This window comes from Euprymna scolopes, chromosome 9 (assembly GCF_053919585.1).
Source record: "Euprymna scolopes isolate OS-2025 chromosome 9, ASM5391958v1, whole genome shotgun sequence".
Taxonomy (NCBI): domain Eukaryota; kingdom Metazoa; phylum Mollusca; class Cephalopoda; order Sepiida; family Sepiolidae; genus Euprymna; species Euprymna scolopes.
Window position 1 is genome coordinate 131182361 of NC_136490.1, and position 27013 is coordinate 131209373.

The 27013-nt window shown below is 32.7% G+C and overlaps 1 protein-coding gene across 2 annotated transcripts; it reads right to left on the reverse strand.

The window, feature by feature from the left end:
* Positions 1 to 277: 277 nt before the first annotated feature.
* LOC145284838 (vacuolar protein sorting-associated protein 45-like) lies at positions 278 to 26569 on the reverse strand. 2 transcript variants are annotated; one of them, XM_080133817.1, is made up of 14 exons: positions 26353 to 26569; positions 16553 to 16748; positions 13909 to 13988; positions 11516 to 11584; positions 10601 to 10741; positions 9418 to 9528; positions 5280 to 5414; positions 4734 to 4844; positions 3553 to 3720; positions 1374 to 1532; positions 1155 to 1262; positions 826 to 947; positions 598 to 729; positions 278 to 509 (listed from the first exon to the last, which is right to left on the reverse strand). In XM_080133817.1, the coding sequence occupies exons 1-14, from the start codon at positions 26443 to 26445 to the stop codon at positions 437 to 439; spliced, it is 1698 nt and encodes a 565-aa protein (XP_079989943.1). In that variant the 5' UTR covers positions 26446 to 26569; the 3' UTR covers positions 278 to 436. The 2 variants fall into 2 exon arrangements, with proteins under 2 accessions (XP_079989943.1, XP_079989944.1); XM_080133818.1 differs by lacking the exon at positions 3553 to 3720 and having other exon boundaries at positions 26353 to 26562.
* Positions 26570 to 27013: the final 444 nt, after the last annotated feature.

Genomic DNA, 27013 nt, shown 5'->3' on the forward strand with positions numbered 1-27013 from the left:
TGCAGCTTGCACAAGTTTTTTTGTAGTCAGTAGAAAAAAAAAGCTTTTTTTGACCTTTCAAACTTTTGTGCTGCTTCTTGCATAAGTGCTGCATCAATAAAGATATGGAAAAATGGTTCTCATTTTGTTTTAATTCCTTTTCTTTATCTTCCAGCAAAATTAAAACATCTGCGTCATTCGGCTGGTTTCATATAAACCTCTTTCTATTGTGTGTGTGTGTGTGTGTGTGTGTGTAATAATAAGGCATAAAAGATAAATTCAAAGAAAAGTAGAAATATAAAATCTTGAATTTTTATTTGCAATAAAATCTGAAATCATAATAAACACAAAAAGATACAGGTTTTACCCTCCCCCACCCACCAACTTGTACAACACAGAAATAGTTGATTTGTCTTCTAACTCTTTCTCTCGTTTGTCATCTGGGAAAGAAAACTCTTCACCATCGTGGATGGTTGCTGTAGCGTGTTGGAGTCTGGCCTTGAACAGCTTGTGAGATTTCTTCAAAAAAACTGGAAATACAAAAGAAAAGTATATAAAATCGACTTAAAAAAGATTATTTTTTAATTTCCTATCTTGCAAGCATTAATTAGCTCTTACCTTTTATAATTATGTACTGTGGTTCCACCTAGAACTATACGCACACCTGGTATTGATCGGTTGAGGCTGTGGACTGATAACGCCTCCCCATATGTTGTTCCTCCAATGATGAATACTATTATATCCTGTGGTCTAAAGAAAGAACAGGGTTTGAAAATTATCAAAATGCAAAGACCTTAATTTCATAGAGAATAAAAAAATGGTAAACTTGTTTTCATTCATACTTACCGATCTTTCAGTTGACCTGTACCTAAGTATGGATAACTTGATTCTTTTAACTTCCCTTTGATCAGTTGATCAAGAATGGTATGAAATAGAGGCTTGTGTTGAGTATAAACATTTTCAACTCCCTATAAGTAAGAATAAGTTAAATTTTTATATATTTTTTTTCCATTTAAAAATAAAAAAAAAAATTAGATCAAATTCTCAGATTATAAAGAAAAAAAAAAAACATCTTTTGAAAATTTACTGGTTCAATTTCATTATAAATTGATTTCTTATTTTATTTTCTATTTCTTCACACTAAGTTTTGAATAACAAATATTTTAATACACTACCTTTAAACCTTTCAGAAATCTCTTTGTTATCGCAACAGGATCTTCATTTTCAAATAAATCACTTCCTCTTGCAGTTGCTCCTCCATAATCGAGCAAGGCTTGGACTTTCTGAAATAGAGCAAAAATAATTGGAACAGATGGATTTTTGAAAAATCTGGCTGTCAAAATTGAACATGTTATGCCTAAGAACTTGAAAACATTTCATGAAAGCTTTCTTACCGCGCGATATTTGTCACTGAGTCCTTTTTTTCGTAAAATATCCACAAGTCCTGCAATTTCATTACTACTGTGTTTCTCATAGCGCAAAGCATATAACATCACCAAACGTAACATGTCAACATCTCGTATCTTCTCTTTATTCAAAAGATTTTTTACTTTCTGTTTAAAAAAAAAAAAATAAATAAAAAATGATTATAAAGGTTTAAATTGTTGGCTGTGACAAAGTCATTAAATCGAAATCATAAACATAATACATTGATTATACATACTATTTTAGAAGGATATAAAATTAAGTCACGTCTTGTTAAAGGAGTTACTTTTGAAGCTCCTCCCATTTAAAGGATATCCTATATATAATAATCTGATTGCAGAAACTCCCCTCTGGACCAAATTATGGTAGGTTTACAATATTATGTCTAAACATTTACCCACCATCTTATAGAACTTTTGAACGCCATTACAGATACATTTATTCGTTATAATAAAATCCTATTTTACTTCCTACGAGCGACCTCATCACGATTGCCAAGATCTATAGATGAAGAGCGTGTATTTTCCCTTCTACCTGAAAAGTCCTCCCACTCTCCCAATAAAGACCTGGTAAATATGTAGCCATTATAACTATATTGACTTTACACCCTTATTAACTGGATTAAACACTCAGACACCTACAACTACCATTGCACTTCATTATTCAAAAATAACGATTTCTCTTAATAACATTCCGTCTATTCTCATTGGCTGCAAACATGAAATTCTATTATTCCAGATTTTACACAATCATACAAAAAACGAATACCACAGCCCGATCAATCGCCAAGCATTGTTTTGAATCATTTATACTTTACTATCATCGCAGTTCCTTTATTTTACAGACCGATGTTTACAAAATTTAGCTATAATATTTAGTTACACATGCCATTACGCATTATTTAGAGTAACATTTTTACACATTGTTGCATTAAAAAAAATATGTTGCAGTTTTCTTTGAATCATATTCATTATAATGTTCTACGAAATTGAACACGTATTTTGTGACCATCACCCAAGAAAAACATTGAAAACATTTTTCTCAGTAATGGTCACAAAGGACGTGTTCAATTTAGTAGAATGTTATAATTGAAAACTGATCCTCTATGATAAGTCATGAAATTTTTTTTACAATTTTACTTTTTTTCTTATCTGAAAGTTAAGTTTAATGAGATTAGCATGACAAAAGGAAAAAAAAAATGTAAATAGTGGAATTTACAGGTGGGGGAGGGCAATTTTATAAACATCTGCCGAATCTCTTAATAAAAGTTATAGTGGCACCAAACCTAAATTGCAGTGATTAGGCAAAAAAAATTTCACTTGTGAAATCATAAAAACTATTTCTTTATATAAAACACATTTTACACTTTAAGCCTGAATTACGTTGAGATAAAGTATCATTTTCATTCAATTTGTATTTGACTACATTTATACCAGTTTTTTTTTTTTTTTTTTAAACTTCCCTTGTCCGTCATGTACTTTAGCAGTGTAAATTATATATTTCCCTTTTATTACATTGCCTACGGCTGTATTTATTTGTTATATATTGGCTTGTTTTTTTTTTCTATTATAGTTGTTTTTTTCTGTTTAGTTCTCTTTTCCACACTGCTCAGACATTAACTTTTTTTACCTTACCACCAACTACACTATGTCCTTTAAATTGGTGACTTCTATAGGTTTTAGACTATGCTATCTATTTTAACTTTGGTGGAGACAAGTAGTTCTTGAGATATAATGACATGCATTATTCACTGTAATTCACTTCACTGTTCTACACAGTGGCGATTTAAAAGAAAAAAGTATTTCTCTCCACACGACATTGCCACCCGCCCCCAATTTTTTTTTTTTATATTTATATATATACTCTTTACAGGTGGTTATGCTAACATATATCAAGGTTGAACTTGGGGTAAATACTTGGACAGTTGTTACCCGTCCCCCCTCATAAAATGGGGTCTATTCTTAATGCCATTCTTACTATGGCATGGTTGGTCGTGTCTATTCCAACATGAAGAGGTAAGGGGTGTCTATTCCAAAATCTGTTAACATTAGGACAGGGATTGGCCACCAACAATAACGCTTCCCCTGGGCAACGCCGGTTCTGGAACGTAATCCAGACCCTCACCCTCTTAAAAAAGAAAATCCTTACCTGCAATGAAGCGGAATGGTCATTGTGACAGGCCAACTCTTGTTCACATTCTGATATTTCCAACAAATTATGCATCCCGACTAACCGGGATAATTCACCCACAACTGTCACATGTTTCGACACTGTACCTGACATCTTCTTAAATTGGGGATAGTTTTCTACAAAAGCCTACAAAAATTTAGAAAAACAAATTATTTGTAGGGCAATGGTAACATTTTTATTAAAATAAAATTCTAAATGAGATCTGGCATCCAAACAAATTGTTTCTGATCTCAATTTGAGAAATGCAATTACGTTTTTTTTTTTTTTTTTTCTTCTTCTTTCTTGCAAAAGTTTGAAAAGTTAGCTTCTTTCATTTGAAGGTTGGTTGAGAGGGTATAACATTTTTTCCTACAAATTTATAAATGTGTGTAAGTCTATCAATAGTGCATTAGTCTTATTCCTTCTAGGAACATTAAATACAACTGAAGCATTTTGAACATAAGTTAGACAATCTTTTTTATAATAGAGTAGAATTTTAAAAATAAAAATCAGTTGTATCGTATTTTGCTGATCCGCCATTGATATAGAAGCGGAAATCCCATAAAGCAGGGGGAGATAAATAAGTCTGTCATTTAACCAAATAATAATGAATGAAGACCTGGCCAAATGTGAAAATTAATTTTTATCACAAATACTATATAGTTTTTTTTTTTCCTGATTTTCAGGGTATTTAAATATACCAACATGTTTTTACTTGGAAATTGATTTTTACCTGTACCCCATATTGTATAAGCACCATAATTTCTAAATCAGTTTCAAATAATTTAAACAAAAACTCTTTGATATATTTATGTATTGGGCAAAAATAGGTATCTACATTAAAAAGAAAAAAAAAAAAAAAATCAGCTTTATTGTATTTTCCTGATCTTCCATTAATATAAAAGCGGAAATCCCACAAAGTAAGGGGAGATAAGTCAGTTTGTCATTTAACCAAGGATGGATCAGCAAAATACAATTAACAAAAATTATTTTAAATTTTTGCTGAGGATATTTTTTTTTTTTTTTTTTTTTTTTTTTTTTGCCCAATACTATACAAGAATCAAATTTTTAAAAATAAAAACGTTTTGACAATTGTTTTGTATGTATCTTGTAATAGATATTTTATGGGGTGGGGGTGTAAAAAAAAATCAGTGTCTCACCTTCATATCTGCAATTGATTCAACTTTAGCATGACTTTTTGATTTCTTTTGAAATTCTTCCATCAATTGTTTAATATTGTTGCCTATTTCTCCAAAGTTCATATACAAATTCTAAGAAAATAGAAACAGGTGAAATTATTTCAATCTTACAAAAAAAAAAAAAAAATTGAATTTAAATGAAATTATTTGTTTTTTGTCAGATAATTATTACATACTTAAACCCAGTCAACTTATTTTGACGTTAATTCATGAATGATAATGCATATAAAATGGTTAAGTTGGATTAAAGAATAAATTATAAGCATAAAATATCAATGCAGTGGGTTTATAAGACTATTCACATCATTCTTGTCAAAATAACTAGTACATCAGATTTGTATACACAAAACAAAGGATGAGATGTATTCTCGAGTTCAGAAGAAAAAGAAACTTTTTAAGCAAGTAAAACAAAAAAAAACAAAAACATCCAGATTAATTTTGGAGAATAATAAAAGAAAGAAAAAAAATTATTTTTACCAATTTTTCATCAAATAAAATCCTACTTACGTTCGCATAGAATTCATCATGTTCAGCAGAGAGAACCACTTCTTGCAGATCTCTAGAGATGCCAGGCACTCCTGACAAATTGATACGGTTGTTATTTATAGTGAGAAGCTCATGAACCATTGCTTGATAAGTCCACTTGCATGGCAGAATGAAAAACAAATTAAGAAATCTGTTAGATTTGCTTTTTAACTCTCCCAATTATGAAATTAATATGGCTAAAAAAAAAAAAATAAATAAAACAATTTTCATAAAATATTTTTTCAAAAATATGCATAAGCTATCACAATCCTTGAGTTACTGCCATTCTCTAAATTGAAAAGCAGTTTGATAACTTTAAATATTTAATCTATTTGTTCTATTACTTTCTAATATATTGTTCTATGTACAGCATATTTGCTACGATAAATAAATAAGCCATAACTTATTAAAACAGCTGGAAAATACATAGCAAATGAAATGTATAATGACTACTGATATAACAAAATTTCAAATTATCGGGGGAAAAATTGACATACCTCAGACACAACCATGTGTCTGGTGTTTTGTAAAGTCCAGTTGGTGATAGTCAGCTAATGTACTTCCTAACTTCTGATGTGGCTGTTACTGAGAGCGGTGACAAGGCAAATCAGTTCCTTCATTTTTTTCTCACATACCTATATCGCGTCTGAATGTACTCCTTTTTTTATTACATTTTTCCAATATTTTTTTTTATTTAATAATTCTTAAAAAAAAAAAAAAAAAAAAATTTTCTGTCTTAAGAATTATTGAAAATACTTTTTAAACTATTTTTTCTTTTTTTATGATGTTTGAAATTTTGATTTCAATAATTTGATACTTTCATAAACATTTTATTATAGAAATTCAAATAAAATACTTATATTTTTGAAATTAAAAAAAAAATTTTTTTTTTTTCATATTTCAAATAAAATAAAAACTTTTGCTTTGTTACTAAAAATGAAAATAAAGACTTATTTTTATCTTTTTTATAAAAATTTTGTATACTTTTTAATAATATCCTTTTCTTCTATTTTATTTCAATAAATCACTTCACAATAGAAATACTGAAGAACAATGAAAGTGAAGGAATTTATTTGCCTTGCCACACTGGAAATTAGGAAGCACATTAGCTGACTATAACCTTTCAGTTAATAGAAAAACTACACTGGCTACATGCTGCTGGTTTTATTTTTAACAGTCACATAAAATCTCACCATTCATATGCGATTCAAATGATTCTGGGCTGCATAAAAGAAAGCTGTTTGAAGAATGGAGGTGTCCGTTTGAATAAAGTGAGCTGTGCATACGTACCATATTGATGTGTGAAAAAAAGGTGTCATATGGAAGGTCGGGTTTGTATTACTGTACACATAGATTCGAAAAAGTTGTCAAAAAATAAATATAGAACAAATAAATGTTATCAAAGGCAAGATAAGTTACTTTTCTACCAAACTGGATATATTTTTTGTGTTTTTATTCAGTGTAACATGTTTATTCAGCTCGAAAAACATGCAGTGTTTACCGATGTATTGGAAAATTCAAAATGGCAGCCGACTCTCTCTCGGAGAGGGTACGTTTGGGAAAAGGTATTATAAATAATAAACTAGACAAAATACTGTTAGAAAACAACCGAATACATGTCAAGTTATGTCACGGTAACATATATTGAGCGAATTTCTAACAGTATTTTGTCTAGTTTATTATTTATAATACCTTTTCCCAAACGTACCGTCTCCGAGAGAGAGTTGGCTGCCATTTTGAATTTTCCAATACATCGGTAAACACTGCATGTTTTTCGAGCTGAATAAAAACACAAAAAATATATCCAGTTAGGTAGAAAAGTAACTTATCTTGCCTTTGATAACATTTATTTGTTCTATATTTGTTTTTTGACAACTTTTTCGAATCTGTGTACAGTAATACAAACCCGGAAGGTCAAAGACGACGAAGACATAGAGCATATCAGCATTAAAATACTGATATGCCCAATATATCTGAAATGCTACCATTTTAGTAGTAGTAATTTTAATCATTACAAGTTAAATATCAGTGCTTCTTCATTATAATAGCAAAAATCAGAATATTTAATTTCAAGTAAAACCAATGTCACCTACTTGATTGTCATGTCACAGTAATGAACATATCCAAAAATTATGAGAAACAATGAGGTCAAAAATTAATAATCAAAGCAGTTTCCAAAGACAATTTGTTTCTTTTTAGAATACAATTGAACCATAATACTTGACTTTTACATTTTTAACTTTAAGTGAAGCCATTATTTACAGATAATTTTATAAAATCAACAGTAAATTCTTTACAGTTCAATGTAGATTACATTGTATTGTGGATGAAGTTGCTATAGACAGGCATGTGAAGCTTGCTCCCAGTGCACTTAGGTGGTGGGGAGCAGATCCCTAATTAAAGTAGGCAATCAATAGATTTAATTTTAAAAAAAAAATTAAAAAAAAAATTTCACCAATTTCAATAATAAAAGCATGGAAAGGGTAGAACATTTGTTGATCCTCATTCAATCTCAAACAACATTGGGTCTCCCCACTAGTAAAATAAATATATATATATATATATATATGAGGAATTTTATTTTAAAAATTTACTTTTGTTCACAAGAACATAAAGGATTACTATTTATGACTGTTTTCTGTAAACTATAGGAGATGAACAGTGGTCTGTTCACATTACATTTAAACTTCTGTAGTCCGGGAACAAAGAAACAGGAAGGGAATTCCAAAATATAGCAGTTCGAGAGAAGGTTTTCCAGGATCTAGGGTTAGGATTTTGCTACTTGTCAGGTGTGTGTACGTTGAGACGGTACAAGTGCAATTTTATCAGAGCATCTCCCATTAAAGTACTTGTAAAATGGACATGGGAATGCAACAGAGGTTGGAGCCTTATTTTTGGAGTCTTGTCCAAGAGGGAGAGACTAGTAGTAGAGGCACCAGCCCAGATGCAGTAACCATACTCTATGCATGCGCGAATGGTGTGTTTGTAAAGCTACGAGTAATTTCCCAGCACGGTAGAGGGAGCTCACCTTAAATTAATCAACCAATAAATAAAAGCCAAAATAAAACAATCACATAAAAAGTCAACAAAAGACGACAATCAAGGATCGAAAGTGCTAGAGCTGACAATATATGCTGGTGGTCTCATAAAGTAATGAGATTTCTCAGTACTTCATATGCAAATCACATGCTGCTTGCTTTTCAGAGACTGAATCAAGTTTAGAGTAGCAAGTATTGACAGCAGTGTGTCAAATTTAACCTCAGAAATTGTTAGTTGAAAGTACAGAATAGTTAACAATTGATTATGTAATCACAATGTGTACATATGTTCCTACAGGGAACAAGTGTAACGTATTCACAAGTTGTTTCCAACAATTGTCAGGTGCACATGTGCATTTTTATCCATGAGTGATCAACAGACCAAATCTTTTATACATACGTTGCGCTGATCTTTTTTTCTTCGATTGTCACTTTTCCATGCATGAGCCATGACCCCTTGTGGTTGTTGATCATTCTGTTTGACTCTAGATGAATCTATTCGTGCATGGAAAGATAATAAGAAATTTGTGGAGGTTTCAAAGGTTTTATTGGAGAGAGAAAGTTTGTTCACGAGGGGGAGAGACTACCTAGACTAAAACATTAATTCCTTCTTACTTGTTCTATTTGGGGATTGAGAGATGCAGATAGCAGACATCGAGGTAACATCCATTTAGACTTTTCTCTTCATTTTCAGACGCATATTACTTCTCTCACTTCCCGACTAACTAGAAACTCTGTCTCCCTGACATCATTTCTCTGTAATATCGTTCAACACCTGCATTTCTAGTGTGTTTTGTCTAGAGAGGTAACCTTTGACCTAACCCACGCTTCAATAACGTTAGTTGTAAGTGGGTCTATTTCCATTTTCCACCAGGTTTTCCTGAAATGTACTCTATGCAACCCTCACCAAAATTTATACTAGTTAACATAATCTCTAAGGTCCTAATACATGACACAGAGCTATAGTTGCTCACTTCGTTTCTCTTTCTATAAAAGCAAAAGCTGCTTTGTTAATAAAACTTGTAAGAAGGCATCTCAAACCGTTTCATGCAAATAAGAATGTTACTAAGGAAGCTGATTACCTGATTCAGAAGTGGGGTGACCGCATCATCACGGCGATCTAAGATGAGAAGCAATGGTGTCACATCTGTTTTTCTGAATTCAAACAAAGCCGCTTCCTTGTTAATGACTTGCTAAAAGAAAAAAAAAAAAAAAAAAAAGACAAAAATATAATCAGTTCTTTTCTTTTTGCCAAAGTACAAGGAAGTGGGATTGTAATAGTTAGGAGGGAACTCCTATCATTACTTATCAGCAGAGCGTTACCACTGTTGATCAAGGGAAGTGAAACCTGGCCAGTGAGGGTTGAGGACATGCGTTGCATGATGAAAATGATCTGATAGATACATGTAAAATGAGTCTTTAAATCTAACTTAAATTTGAGGAGTTCAGAGGAAGATTAAATCTGGACAGTATAAAGATGCAGAACAGGAAACATTGTTGGTTTGGTCACATTGAAAGAATAGCATTTTTTGTGTTAATTGATATAGAACCACTGGGATAGTAGGGGAAAGTAAAAAAAAAAAAAAAAAAAGTGGGAAGAAGTGATAAATATGGATTTGAAAGAAAGAAGGATAAATAAAAACCTGAGTAGAGATAGGTTAGTTTGGAAGTCGATTCCTAAAAGTTGGCCAACACATGCCAGCATGTAAAACAGGATATGATGATGGTTAATTATCTTGTCCTCTATAATTCTTCGCAATATATTCTTTTAATGATGCAATATCAATTAGTTATGTTATTTGTGGTTTTGATAGTAGATATCAACTTTAACTACATTAATTCGTACATGTGGACCAAGTGGCAGGAAGATCCATTAACATACAGTACAATCCTGGGATACAGCATTAAAAATTAGTAACAAAATACAGTACAGTGTATAACACAGATGTATATAATCAAAAACCATTATAAATAACACCATAAGGCGGGGCAAATACCATAACAAAGGGCTGGGAATACGTCGTTCTCCACATCATAACCTGAAAAAAAAAAAATGCCCAAGGGCCACCGTATCCCAAGGTTCTACTGTACTAAGAACTATGATTGTGGCCAAAATAAATGGAGGATTTCAAATTGGAATCAAAATTTCTTGGCAAAGATTTTTAGAGACTCCTAGGAAGATCGAAAAGTCCGATGCCTGTGATAGGTTTAAATGCGACAATGACGAATAACCTAAAAGTGAATGACGTGGGTTAGTGTACTTACTCGCACATTTTCAGCAAGTCTTCGTGCCATTTCTGATGAATTTTGGTAGCGAATCATGGGACACTTCTTTAGAGAAAGAAGCACTGACGTTAAGCCTTGCACAGTTCTTGATAAAGATTTCGGTAACCAACTTGTACAGCTCTAAAACAAAAAGTAAAAGAAAATACAACTAAATTAATAATAATAAATTGGATTCATCTTAATTGAATATGCAACGAGTTGGCATCTATTGACAATAATTCTTTTATTTTTAAAAATTAATTTCTCTCTTTCTATGTGACAAAAAATTTATTTCTTATGTTACAATTTGAAAAAAAAAAAAAAATAAATAAAAGATGTTTTTGTCCAGAAGTCTCCCTAAATTAAAAACAAAAATAAAGAAAAGTCCAAATGTGACAAAACAAAAATATCATATTCCAAAAATCATTTAAACTGATGAAGTTTTATTTTTAAATAAGAAAATCAAATTTTAGGAGTAATCAAAGAGCAGCCGTCTTGTCTATTTTGGAAAAACAAAAAAAAAACAAAAAAAACAAATAACTCAATAATTCAAATTTGCAAGATTTTTGTTGTAATATCTACGAATTGCCATTAATCGCTTAAAAGTGATTTCCTTTATAAAGATAAAACAACTTGATCAAGTTACATGATTTATGAAACATGATATTTATGTTTTGTCAGTACATCATACAGATTTTTCTTTTTTTTTTATATTGGAGAGGAATTCTGGACAAGAATCAAAAGTCTTTAGGAAAACTAAAAGCCATAACTAAAAAGGATATTAAAAAACAGTAGCGACTTGATCGTTAAAGTTAATTGGATGGACTAAGCAACAGTCGGTTTTAATGCTTAAATATAAAAGTAGTTGAAGAAATCCTTCGGCCAACACTGAAATGTCAATATGATTTTTCTTACCTGACAACAGCCAATAATATTTAGGGAAAATAAGTGTGGATTCACAGCAATGTAATCTCCGAAAAACTCCTGGAAAAAAAAAAAAAAAATGCTGAAGTTAAAATAAGAAAAGACGATTTTATTAAAGGAATAAAAACAAAATGGAAAATTTTAAAGAAATATGACTCAGCAGCAATTTTATTTTTGTATTTACTCTGAACTTGATAAGAATATATAAAGTGAAATTTGTTTAGAGTGGGGGGGGGAATTTTGCTGAAAAGCGAAATAAGTAATTTGGAATATGATAAACAAATTGGTTCTTTTCTATAAGTTTAAAAAAGTGGTAATCAACAAAAAAGTTATCATCGCAATGTGTTTCTGATTAAGCTAGTCAAGTAAGAAAGATTTTTATTTTTGTTTTATTCTGGAAAACAGGTCCTTGGTTAGAAAACTTTATTGTAATGTCTAGACATTGCAGTTTAGAAAGAAAATGTCTGCCGAGTTCTTAGAATGCATTCAACAAGTCTTATAATAATTTAATGCAAATTGAAGAAATAACAATATTCTAACTTGTTGTGAAGCTGGCAATTTTGAAATGATTTAATTGATTGCCAAGCAATGATTAATAGCCAATTCTTGGAGGTGTGAAATCTGTAATTTACCATGTGCATTGAACAGTTATCTGCAATCAGTTGATGGAAATGAAAATGATGAAGATGGAAATGTTTAAAAAGTAGGGACCTCCATATCACAATTTGCAATATAGAAGTCCCTACATCGGCAAGATTCACCAAGCATTGTACACTAGTTGGAGTCTATATTTTATGAACAAGGCACACCAATCGAAATACTGACGGACAATGGCACTGCACTTACCAGTCATACTTTCAGCAGTTCCTGCAAGATTGGGGTGTGCATCTCTAATTATGGTGTGCCTACGAACCAGGAGGAAATCGTGCAGTTGAGAGAAACCACAGAAGTGTGAAAACCATTGTGACTAGGAAACAATGTTCCATATCAAAAGCAGTTTACTTGTATGTCACACCTAAAGACAGCGTTTCTACATCTACGGCACTGTCCAATGCCATATACACCTATGACGTTCGCATACAAAAGGTGTGGACTATAAGACCAGCTCTGACCTGCAAGATGCCGAAGGGCAGTACCAAATGGGAGATGTTGTTTGGGCTAGAATCCCTCACAGCAAGTGTATGAGCAAGTCCAGGATAGGCCGGAATCAACAGTCCACACTCAGTCATGATTGATGGAATCCCTCATCGTATAAAGAATTTGCGCCCTTGTCCAGGAGCTCGCATGCCATTTGATATTGCTAGTGGCTCGTCAAAAGAAAGCAAACAACTGAACAGGCCAAGGTCGGTATTGATAAATGATGCTTCCAACACTAGTAGCTCCGAAACCTGATAATGATGATGATACACTGCCTGACAACAATGTTGATGATAGGCCACCCAAAAAAATCTTGGACATAATTCTCATGGAGAAAATTGCTGCTTCCCCACTCTGCAGGAGCACATGAATAAAGAGGCTTGCACCCGGCTCCACTATTTGTGATGATGACATCAGGAGAGAATGTGGCAAAAGCAATGAAGAACATGACTTATACAAGCCATGGCGCCACTGTCTATTCTGTCGCCTGACGGAATCAATGGAAGAGAAAAGAAAAACTTTTGTCTATAGACAGTTTATTAATATACCTATGGCATTAATTTGCATATGGGGATAATGACTGTTGTGAAAAGGAATGGAGAGGAAATCACAGGGCGGTCTTCTTTTTTGGGACAGTTGAGAGATAGTGAGGATGGTTGGTGAAAATTACAGTTGAAGTCGAGAGTTGGTAAGGAGTTTGAACGAATATTTATTATCTTTTTTTTTTTTTAATTTTTAGTTTCTTTCAATACTGAAACGAAAATATATTCCAAGCATTACGTAAATTGATCAAGTAGTTTTATTCTTATAAAAAAAAAAAAAAAAAAAAATCATTTTTAAGCAATTAATAGGAATTTGTAGGAATTATAACATAAATCTAGTAAGTTGTAATTATTGTTGAGTTATCTCCCTTGTTTCTTGATTTTTCTTTTCAAAATAGTGGGAGAGAGATTTCTGAATTTAAAATACCTTCTTTAAAAATAAAACTACTTGATCAATTTACATGATTTTTGGAATATGATATTTTTATTTATCACAAGTACATACATCATACAAATTTTTCTTTATTTTTGTTTTTTTAAGTATGGAAGAAATCTGGACAAGACCCCCCCCCAAAAAAAAAATAGTTATGCGATAAATGAAATAAAATGCAAAACAATAAAAAAGTCAGACTTGCAGAGCAGATACATTGGTTCTTGTTTAATAAAGTGGAATTTAGAAAATAAAAGTTGTTTATTTTATCCTACCTGCACCTCTCGTACCACTTCATGGTCATCTGCTTCAGCCAACACTTTAACATCTTGTTTACTTATGACATTACTGAAATCTGTTCAGTGCAAAAAAAATAAAAAAAGTTGATTAACAAAAGTGAAAGATAATTTCTAGATAAATTAGTCTGATACAATGGTTAATATCAACTTTAGAAAAACATTTAAAAAAATCTTTTTAATCAACTTGACACTATGTTTCTGAATTTTTCAGATAAGGATTGGTTATTTGTATTTTTTGGATTCTTCAGATAGCTGTTCTCATTTTGAGTGTCATTTTCACAATGTTTCAATCGATGTAACCTCTGGCCTTCTTCAGGTCTATTTTGTCGAACTCAGGAAGGTTTCTGTCGAACTCGTGAATTTGGATGGAATTTCAAACACAAGGACCCATGGCACAGTGGTTAGAGTACTTGAAAAAAAATCAATTGTAAAAGTTACATTCTCTTGAAGATTGAATGTTCAATTCTCAGTGTGGGCGACCAAAAAATACAACTGCAATTACTTAGGCCCTCTATCCAGTCATGGCTAATGAAACAGGAACATGCTACCCCCATAAAGTAAATAAAGAGTTTGAAATTCTCTCCAAATTCCCAAGCTCAACAAAAACATTCCTGAGTTTGACGAAATAAACTTGAAGAAGGTTGGAGGTTACATCAACTGAAATGTTGTAAAAATAACGCCCAAGATTAGAACAGTAGTCTGAAAATTCCAAATAATACAAACTTGGCACTATTTGTCGCATAAAACCATTATATTTTTTGGGCTATAGTGCAGAGGTAGGTTTTTATTTTTATTTTCGGAAGAGTTTTAGTAGGGAAAAGGGGAGACGATCTAAAATTTAATGATTTGAATAAAAACATTCATATATGTTATATTTTATTTGTAAATTTAAAATAAATATTTTAAAATCAATTATTTTTAAATACAAAATGTTACATTTATTTGTGAAATAAAAAATTATTTTGAAATATTGTTGCGTATATATTACTTTATTTTTTTTAATTTTTAAATAATTCAATAAAATGTTTTGCTAAGTAATGTTTTCAGTTGTGTTATTTTGTTTTTACTGAACTTGTTTTGAAAAGTCATAAAATTTTGGATTGTCTCCTCTTTCCCTGCGATAACTCTTCTGAAAATGAAAAAAAAAAAAAAAATACTTCCGGTTAACTATAGTGCACTACAGCGTTTATATATATATATATATGTTTTTTTTGTTGTTTTTTTTTTTTTTGTGTGTGTGTGTGTGTGTGTGTGTGTGTGTGTGTGTGTGTGTGTACAAATTTAGATTTTTATATGGAAATTTCATTCAGAAAAATATAATTTTTCAAAAACTTATTTGAACAAAATGTTCCAAGAATGTACAAAAATGTATTATTTGAACAAAGAATACAATATTCAAGATAATTTCATTAATCCATCAAACCAGATATAATTTGTTAATGACCTTTCCTCTGAAGAGATGAGCCTACATGGAAAATCCATGTATTAAGGAAATTACTTTGAATATTGCATTCTTTGTTCAAATAATAATTCTTTGTTTTAAAAAATTATATTTTTCTGAATGAAATTTAAATATAAAAAACTGTAAATTATAAATTTGCTCTATCTAGTATATTGAGCAATTTTATTCGGCTGGGATTGTCTTATATAAAACTATTTTGTAAAACTTGATACCACAAGATTCATTAATCTGTGATTTAATTCATCTCATTATTCTGAGATATATATATATATATATATGTGTGTGTGTGTGGGTGTCATCCACATACAGAACTGTTTCGTTGTATCACAACTCAGTGTGGCTAGACAAGCACCTTTCCTCAGCCGTGGATCAAACCTACAACTATTGAGTTGACAGTCAGCAGCTCTACCCACAAGCCTACTATCTATTGTGTGTGTGTGCATATATATATTATATACACACACAATAGTTCTGTTAATAGTAAAATGTCTGATATCACTGGGATACTGACAAAAAATACTACACTTTAAATCATTTATTTGCAGATATATATAAAAAAATTTACATTTACAACAAAATAGCCTCATTTCTGTCAGACTAATGATTGAAAACAAATCCTTGAGTAGTACTTAGCAATTCAGAGTCTCCAGGCAACTAAAGCTGTGGAGAAACTACTTGTATATCATAAAACCATTTGTAGCAAAACATTTGGTGTTTTCATTATTCACATATATGGTTAATCAATTTTCTTAAATGTAGTGGTTTGAATATCTCCAACTCAATTCACCCTGTGTCAAACATAGCACCTATTTTAAAATATGCATTCAGGAAAGAATTCATTTATTCATATAACTGAATGAACACAAAAAAAAGATGTCAAAAAGATAAACATCAATTGAAATTGCAATTCACATTTAAACAAGTTTTATTCTTTTAGAGGTTAGAATGGTGCTTATTTGAAAAGGGGGTTTATCAGCAGGTAATTTTAATTAACAATTATTGCAATAGATGTGTTTTAGCAACATTAAAAATCAGAATTTTTGATGAAACAATTTTTTTTAAGGTGATCTTTGCAGAAATCATCCTTTAAAAATTAAGAAGGAAAAAAAAAAAAAAAAAAACAGAAATTCTGTAAAAATGAAAGAAACTCCTGCTTACATATATAATATAAACCATATTTTGGAATGCGAAGTTCTTGAGAAAGTAGCTGTACATTTTCCTTGGTTGGTCGCAGGAAAGAAATGCATTTTAAATGTTTCATTGTTTCTCGAGCGGAAGCATCAATCCTTTCAAACAGATAAACTTCTTTATGTAAGATCTCCGACTGGGCAAACACCATGCTCACAATTGGAGTCTGAAATAAGGGGGGAAATAAAAAAGGAGGAAAATTTTTTTTGCATAACACACAATTATTTGATTAAAAGCATAAAAAACACTTGATAAATAACATTTGCAATAATAATAATAGATAATTTTTTTGGCATTTTCCCCTATATCAAAAAACAAAAATAAAGAAGTCTGGATGGCGTATGTAGCTGTAATCAAACGAAAATATCATATTCCAAAAATTATGTAAATTAATAAAGTATTTTTATTTCTATATAGAAAATCATTTTGAGGCGATTATAAGTGTTACAACATAAATCTCACAAGTTTCAATTATTGGGTTATCTCCCTTTGATTTTTTTTAGATTGTTTACAAAATGACGGACAAGACAGCCATACTTCTGCTACCCATAAAATTTGCTTTTCTTATTTAAAAATAAAACTATTTGATCAATTTACATGATTTTTGGAATATGATATTTTTGATTTGCTATGATTATGTACATCATGCATATTTTTCTTTTTGTTTTTTTTATATATAGGTGTAATTCTAGACAAGAACCAATCTTATTTTATTTTTGTACCATTTGGTCCCCATTTATCAAGGCCAAGAGGATAAGAGTTTATGAGGCAGAATAAGCTGAAAGATGAGAAACACTATGAGAGGCCTAACATTAATAAATTGTATGAACCTCGTAGGATTGTTTCGGACAGAAATCTACTGATATTGAATTTGAAGACAACCAAATTGCGAGTGCATGCATGTCCATACATGTGATCGTGATTGTCCCACTTGTTGTACCAGTTCAAAATTAGTACTCGATTCTGATGCGCGACTCCACTCATTCTACTGATTAAAAATTCGTCCTTGATTCTGATGCTGACCACAGTGTCAATCGTGTGCTCTCAGTGCCACAACAGAAGAATTCTCTCTCCAAATGAAATTGCAATTCACATTTAAACAAGTAACAAAGTTTTATTCTTTTAGAGGTTAGAATGGTGCTTATTTTTGAACAACAGACTTCTGGCTGGAAGACTTTGGGCCAACCAAATCCAAACAAAGTCCAATTTCCATCTTATTTGATAAAACACACAAATCAAACCAACTATCCTTTACCTAACTGACATCCACCACCCATAGGCTAGAATATATGTACTTATAACCAGAAATCCTAGATTCTGGTCTTTTTCATAGTCATCCCCATTCAACCACCCAGAAGAAGAACTACTCAGATAATGGCTAGCCTCATCTATGTACATCAAAGACTCAATTCCCAAGGTGTCTCTGTCATGATTCCTGGCAAAACTCAATATTCCATCTTAGGACATATCTGGTTCTTATTTTTTATATAAAAAAAATTTATTTTACTTTTTTTAATTCCAAACCAGCCAAATTGACACTTTGATCTAAAGGGCTAATATTTGGTATTGTGTCTAGCAGGGGATTATAAGAAGCTGAGTAGCGAGATTTCTGTACCCCTTTTCCTCCTCTAAAGGATGTCCAGTGAGTGACGTCACCAAATTCAGCCATTCTGGGTCTCGGTTGGTCTCTTGGTTCTCTACGGTCACTCTTACCAACTCCAAATTACCACCTCCCCCACATTGCAAAAAGATCGAAATAACAAATCATCTGGCACTGGTCACCAAAATCTGTATCACTGAGGAGCAGAAGTCATTTAAGCCAAAACAAAGAAGAGCACTTTGACAACTGGTCTTTTTGGATAAAATAACAGTAATTATTTGTTGAAAAATTATATACTCTGATTTTTCACAAGTCTTAACTTAGACTCTTAATATTCATGCATGGACAGCACTCTTTGTTAAAGTCTGGGCATTTTTCAAGTTTATCAATTTCAACCCACGGTGTGGAGTCAGCAGGGAGAAAAGTGGAGTCTCAGCCCGGTTTAGTTGAGTCCCTCCCAAGCTCCTGATGCACTTATATGGAGAATTCACTGAGGAATGACTTTCCCTTTACAAGTAATATTCAACTTATAATTCTCGATAATGCATTATTGTTCTAACTTCTTGCCACGTTTACTGGTTCTAATATGGCTTCCTGACACTAAAAATTGTTAACAGATTTACAACACGCACTTCCTTTCTTTATTTATGGGACTCAGGGGGGGGGGTAGTCCCCATAATTGTAAAGATGTTCTCCAGATTTGCGACAATCACAATTCACCTCTGTTCAACTCGTTACCAACCTCAACCATGAGGAGGGGGTTATCGGCAGGTAATTTTAATTAACAATCATCATTGGCTTTCCAGCATCTAGGGATCTCAACAGTAAAGGGGTAGGATTTTGCTGACCTTGACATACATACTCCTGATTAACCTGACAAGCACTTGTCAGGTTACTCAGGAGTATATACGTCAAGGGAGGAAAGTTCTACGAGTTCATCAGAGCACATTCCATTAAAGTACTTGTAAAACAAGCGCAATAGTGAGGCAAGTTATCTCAATATTCCATAAGAATCTTTCACTTGGTGATACAAGCACCAAGTGAAAGATTGTTTCAGCAATCTGCCGCACTACAAAGATGCAACAGAGGTGGGCGCTTGGGCTGCTAGTGCGGGACCTATTAGATTTCAAACTCGAAAATCAGATTTTTTATAATTCAAAAACGATTGTATATGAAATTGTTGTTCATCTTGATTTCTTGGAACATATGTAAATGAATATGCTGCAAATTATTATTCATTACAGAGTGAAAGACGTGTATTCATTCTTTTGCGGACTGTTATTCTCATCTTCATAGTTGTTGATTCATCATATTTCGGCCAACTCATCCTCTGGCCTTCTTCAGGTGATTAATTGCATGGGAATAGGAATCTTGGGTCTTGTAACTTATCCCAGTTAATTACTGTCTTCCACATTTTGGCAAACTAATCCTCTTGCGCAGTAGATAAAGGTGTGGAGTCTCTACAGTTCTAGGTGAGCATTGTCTAAAGATAGTAGTTTCAATTCTCCCCAAAACAGACCAGAGGATTAGTTGGTCAAAACGTGGTGAGACAACAGCAACTAAGGAAGGCAGTATAATTACTGGGGATACATTCCTATCCTGGTGCGGTTAATCACCTGAAGAATGCCTGAGGATGAGTTGACCGAAATGTGATGAAAACAACAACAACTATAACGATGAGGATAACAGTTTGCAATAAAAAATGAATACACAAATTATGAAGCTTCATCGCAAAGGATTCTAATAACAAAAAAAAAAAAAAAGAAGATATCTGTGGGATTCTTAATGGTGAAGAAAATTATTGAACATAATTATATTAGATAGGATAATCTATAAATATAAAAGCAAAAATGTATGTATGTATGTGTGTTCGCTTTTTCTGTGTGTCTACAAAAGGCTTCTTTCAGAGAAGCGGCCGGTCGGTTCACAACTTTTTAAAACTTTTTATATCACATAGAAATCGTAATATCTCACACTTAACAATGAAGCTCGCCTGTCTATTTAATTTGGTCGATTTCGGGAAGATAAATATTCAATATTTGTCGCTCGCTGCATGTGGCTTAGTCTTTTTCCTATAACATCTTCGGGGGAAAAAAAACCGTTCAGCAGTAAATACTATCCCGCAGTCAAACTTGACCTCATTAACTCATTAAAACGAGCACCTGCTAAATCCAAGTAATTAAATAAATTCAAACGTGTTTCCGTAAGCATGTCGCGGTGGGGCAATGGTTAACGTCGCACGTGTTTTTTTCACACTTTAATTTACAACTTTGCCTCAAGGGTTCGAGTTCGATCCTCATACTTACTTTTTTTTTTTTTTAAACCCCCCACCCCTGGAGTTTCCACACACACCTCCAAACACCCGGGCAACGCCGGGTACCCCTCGCTAGTCTATCTATATATATAAAAGGCAAAATGTGTGTGACCATTTCGTGTATGTCTTCAAAAGGCTTTTCTTGCACACGGTTCCGATGTCATTACGATCGCTTACAACTGTTTATATGGGTCCTAAATAATAATATGTACGATTTGGGAAAGTGTGTCGCATCTAGATTTATTTACGTCGACTTTTACAAAATTATTGCTATTTTGGCTTCTCGCATGTTGATGAGGCTTTTTCGTATAAAAAGCGAAACTAATTCAAAGTTAACAACGAACAACGTTCTCGGCATTGCGCCGGGAAATGTCCAGAAGCAATCAGCTTTGATCAATCTTGTACATCAGACAATTGTTATTCAATCTGGACAATTGGGAGCTGGTTCCCCTTCCCCCAACATCTGTTGGGGGGAAAAACACAAAAAAAACAAAAACAGTCAAACTTGGGTAAACAACTGCGTGACTTCTATTTGACCTTCTTAATTAGATCAAATGGAAGCAGCAGAGTTAACTTTTATTGCGCACGCCTGTTTTTATAGCTTAATAAATAAATTCAAACCTGAGTATGTTGTATGTATGTCGCGGTGGCCTAATGGGTAACGTCGCCCGGTTTTTTTTTTCACACATTAATTTCCAACTCAAGGGTACGGGTTCGATTCTCATACTTACCTACCAAAACATTTTTTTTTTTTATTTAACCCCCCCCCCCTCCCCGGAGTTTTGATTTACCTCAAGACACCCGGGCATCGCCCGCTAGTATATATATAAAAGGCAAAATGTGTGTGACCATTTTATGTATGTCTCGCAAAGGCTTCTCTCGCCGACGCTCCCGGGGTCGTTACTATCGCTTAAAACTGTTTATATAGGTCCTATATAATAATATCTAGGATGTAGGAAAGCGCGTAGTTTATAGATTTATTTACATCGACTTTTACAAAATTATTGCTGTTTTGGCTTCTCGCGTGTTGATTGGGCTTTTTCGTATAAAAAGCAAAACTAATTCAAAGTTAACAACGAACAACGTTCTCGGCATCGCGCCGGGAAACGTTCAGAAGCAGTCAGCTTTGATCAATGTGGGGACAAAGTCCTCTTATAATCAGACAGTTGCTAATCAATCTGGAAAATGGGGAGCTGGTTTCCCCCTCCCCAACATATGTTGGGGAAAAAAACAGTCAAACCCAAGTTAACTGTTCTATTTGACCTCAATAATTAGGTCAAATAGAAGCAGCAGAGTAAACTTTTATTGCTGCCACCTGTCAATAGTTAAATAAATAAATTCAAATGTGTTCCTTTGCATATCGCGGTGGCCCAGTGGTTAGCATTGCACATGTTTTTTTAACACTTTAATTTCCAACTTTGCCTCAAGGGTTCGATCCTCATACTCGCATACCAAAACTTTTTTTTTATTCCCCCCCCCCGGGAGTTTGGATTTACCCAAAACCAAACACCTCAAAACACCTGGGCATCGCCGGGTACGCCCCCCGCTAGTACTTTAATAAATCAGAGTCCATTTTCTGTAGGCTGTTTTTGAACCCAGTCAACGACGGGTACTTTTGCTAGTCTATAAATATAAAAGCAAAAATGTATGTATGTATGTGTGTTCGCTTTTTCTGTGTGTCTACAAAAGGCTTCTTTCAGAGAAGCGGCCGGTCGGTTCACAACTTTTTAAAACTTTTTATATCACATAGAAATCGTAATATCTCACACTTAACAATGAAGCTCGCCTGTCTATTTAATTTGGTCGATTTCGGGAAGATAAATATTCAATAGTTGTCGCTCGCCACATGTGGCTTAGTCTTTTTCCTATAAGATCTTCGGGGGGGAAAAAAAAAAAAAAGCGTTCAGCAGTAAATACTATCCCGCAGTCAAACCTGACCTCATTAACTCATTAAAACGAGCACCTGTTAAATCCAACTGATTAAATAAATTCAAACATGTTTCCATAAGCATGTCGCGGTGGGGCAATGGTTAACGTCACACGTTTTTTTTTTTTTCACAACTTTGCCTCAAGGGTTCGGGTTCAATCCTCATACTTACTTTTTTTTTTTTTAACCCCACCAAACACCCGGGCAACACCGGGTACCCCTCGCTAGTTATTTATATTCTTAGAAAAGATTATTTTTTGAGAATACCCACACTCAAACTAGGAAGATACACCGGTTCTCGCCAGATCGCCAAAGTTAAGCAACGTTGAGTCTGGCCAGTACCAGATGGGTGACCATTTAGGAAAGGTAGACACTGTATGTGCTCCCGTTTATCTCGGCATTTGTTTCCAGTCGTCCTGTAACTTCACTTGCCACTGGTATTTAACAATGTCGTCTCAGGAGAGGTGTGGTTGGAGATGGCACACCTCCTGCGACAAAAATTTCATGCGCAAGCAACCCTTCGTGGGTATCCATAGTCTGTCCAAGACTGAAGGAGCCTGCATATATGCATATATATATATATGTATATATATATATATGCATATATGCAGGCTCCTTCAGTCTTGGACAGACTATGGATACCCACGTAAGTCTTTTTTTTACAGAGTCTCTTTTTAAAAATCTACCAAAAATCAATTATCTAATCAATACGAAATTTTCACTGATTATTAAGTGAAGAATGAACTTTATAATGGTGTAATATTTTTTTTCATAATCGATATTTATATATATATATATTTAAAGTATTGATAGAAACACACTAAATGTCGCAAATCATATGAAAATGTAATATTTTAGGAAGAGGAGCAACGTAGCATGCCTTTTGGAACATTTATTTGTTATGTATTTATTTTTTTCACCCTTTTTGTTTTGTTAGCAATTCTTGAAAATGCCTCCTTTCACACAAAAATAGCTTGTAGCAATCCAAAAAAAAAAATCAAACAAAAAATTTAATCTATTTATTTAGGGTGTGCGGTTCATACCTAAGACAGTTATTTTTTAAACAATAGAAACCAGCTGTTTTAAGCTAAACGTATACGTCATTTTTGTTTATATTATATTTTTTCCCGTACAAAGATCAAACTCGTTCTTCTCCGTCACCCGCCTCTTATCAAACTAAATTTAATTCTGAAATGAAATATTTTTATGGCAACAGATGGTCAGAAATACGAGGGGGTGTTTTTTTCTTTTTTTTCTTTTTTTTTTTTTTTTTTTTTTTTTCAATTTGTCAATCTTCTCATTCTAACATCGTACCGGCAAATTATGCGTTAGAAACCATTTATTAAAAACACCTCGTATTGAATATTTAAAAAAATTTCGAGGGAAAACAAAAAACAATTCTTTCGATTATTCGTTGCCCACTTGTTGTAACGTCACATTTGAGATTGCGTACGTTTTCACTTTCAGATCCAAATTCTCTGTTCAAAAGATGTCATTTTATAGGATTATTCGATTTGTGGTTTTAAAATTACACGGAAAATTTAACATATAGTAACGAAGTAAAATGTTCGCAAAGATGTTATTTAAAATCTCTATATTAATAAAATTGTGTGGCCAATTTTCATACGCCTGTATTTCGTGTGCCCTTTAATATTTTTGTCGAATATTTATTGAAATTAAAAATGCATTACAGTAAAATATAATGAATTCATACTGAAAAAAAAAAAAACGAAATTAAATCCATTATAACGCATTTCGTTTACTTCGTCGACGTCAAATCAAAATAAATAAATTAATTACTTCGTGACTTTTCACAATTTGAAAGGAACTTAGAAGTATTTAAATTGTCGACAGTAGAAAGTCAATACTGACTTAAAAAAAATTGAACATTTTGGATGCAATAATTTCATACTTTATTACTGAAACAAACATCAACTTCATAATTCGATTAATAAATGACCAAACCATATTGTACCTATTTACAATGCCTCCCCACCCACAGGACAGTTAGACACCAGGGTCGTTTTTAACGTGGAGAAAAGGTACAAAAATAAAAATTGTCTCAGTCGTGAAGGATTTCTCCTCCACTGAAAGAGAACGAGAAATGGAAGTGCCGCATCTGAAGAACAGATACTACACTTTGATCTTGGCAACCTATATACAAAAGAAAATAAAAATAAATAAAATAAAAACGAAATTAAAACTCCCGGGCAACATCACGTAGATACGGCTAGTCTTAAATAAAATTAAGTCCATGCTCCATGACAGTGACACTAGAAAAAGGCCCAGAAAGGGGTGTGCCAATCGAAATAGCAAAAAAGGCGTGACCACTGACCAGAAATAATTTTTTTTAATTCATAAAAACAAAAATACTTAAGAAATCAAAGTTGCAAAATTTAATTCACATTGTCATTTAAAATTAACGCAGTCCATCAACTAAAAAGGCAAGCACACATATTTATTTACTCAAGCGCAAGCGCGGCCAACGTAAATAGAAGGCCGTTCCACTAAAGTCACGTAACCTTCTGACATCACAGTATAAAGTACAGTGACTAAGATTAGATGATAGACAACTATTAAAACGGGTGTATTTTAAAACTAATAATTATATACACTCGGAAAAATAAAACATTACAGTATTTTTTTTTTATCGGGAAAAATACTCCCTTTTCTGAGTGGAAGTAGAAAATCCTGGTAATAGTAGACCATCAACTAACTGTGGCCATTGTACAAGTTACGTAAATTTAATGGAAGGGCCTTCTATTTTCTTTTTTTTTAAAGGCCGCTCGAGGATAAGGGTTAATGAATGTATAGTGATGGTGTAAATTGGGCAGAATTTGATTATTTATGGGGATGGCTTAACAGGAACTTATTTAAATTGGATTTGAAAGTTACCATGTTGTATCCAACCACCGGGAAGCATGTCAGCGGAACAGTCAAAGGTGAAAAGCACGAATTTTTAAGGGGTGGGCACTCTCGTACAGGTCCGCCCGATTATTTTTTTTTTAAACATGTGGGTTTGAAGCAAAAACATTACTTGTCATGCCGAAAATAGTAATATATCCCAAAATTATGAAAATACATCGAGTAGAACATCTACTATTGTGTTTTCAGCACCAAAAAAGTCTATCGCTATCGGCTAAAACAAAAAGTCAGCTATTGAAGTCGTGAAAAGGGAGATAAGTATGCCCTTGTATTCGCAATCTTCAAGGTGTTCACATCCCCATTTTCCGTAAAGATTACTTTTAACAATATATAATTTTCTACTCGATAAATTTTCGTAATTTTGGGATACATTACTATTTTCGACATGACAGGTAAGTAATGTTGTTTTTGTTAAAATCACATACTAAAAAACAATCGATCTGTCGACTACCTTAACAAGCACCCGAAATGCCTTATCGTGGATTTAATTTCGTATTTTCCTCCATGTAATTTCGTTATATTTTACGGTAAAAAAAAAAACAAACAAAAAAAAACAAAAAAAATTCAGTGCGTATTTAAGTTACGTTTATGCGAGAAACACCCTGATAGTTTGATAATGCAGGCATAAAACTTTTGGGGGTTAAATTTTTATAACCATTTTTTTTAATACGATTAGAACATTAAAAAAATCCGGTTAATATCGTCGTACGGCAACATGTTTTAATAACAACAACAAAATGTACGTATGATTGACTCATTGTCATGTCATGTCCACTAATTTTAGCAGATATAGTAGTTACTAGTATTTTTTAATTAATAATAAATCAAAGCATAACAAAATCCATTTTGCAAGACAAAGTATGGACTGAAATGCATAGAGAAAGAATAAAATAACAAACACCCTCAAAGTCCATCCGACAAAAAATCTCGCCATAATGAATTTTTTTTTTTTTTTTTTGCATTCATTCATCAACTTCATCCCGTATTTTAGTTAGCAGGCTTACCGTTTCCTTGTCCATTAATAACACTTTCATTCCAGGACCGCTCTCCTCAATCATCTTCGAGATATACTGTTTAACAGCTTGTACAACGTTCATTTTCTGCAGGTTGCTATCTTTCCTCAATTATATTTCCTAAGTATTTTCATCTACCACACAAATTAGTAATAAATAAACCTTCTCAATCCGCCATTACTACGAGATTACGTCACTTCCGGATCCAACTACTGCTGCTTCCATTTTTTTTTTTTTTTCGTGTTTTGACACTTACTATCATTTGCCCGATTGTTGCATCTTCGCTTAAAAAAAAAAAAAAAATTGTTGCTTGCGCATTATAAGTGGTTAAAAAAAAAAAAAATTTTAATCAAAATAAGGCGTGGTAAATGTGTAGTTTAGCGGCGTAAATTATTTGGCAAACAAAAATTTATAAAAACTATTTATTTTTATATAAAACACACATTATTAGACCCAAAAGCTAAAATAAAACCAGAAAAAATTCATTTTTATTATTGTTTCATCGTTTTTTATTAGACTAAATGTACGATATTCAAAGCCGCTGAATACACTGCATTTGCTTTTAAAAGTTGGCCTTTCTAAGGTTTGACAGATTGGCCTTTTTAAGACCAAATTTTACCTTTTTTACGCTTTCATTACAAAAAAGGGCACT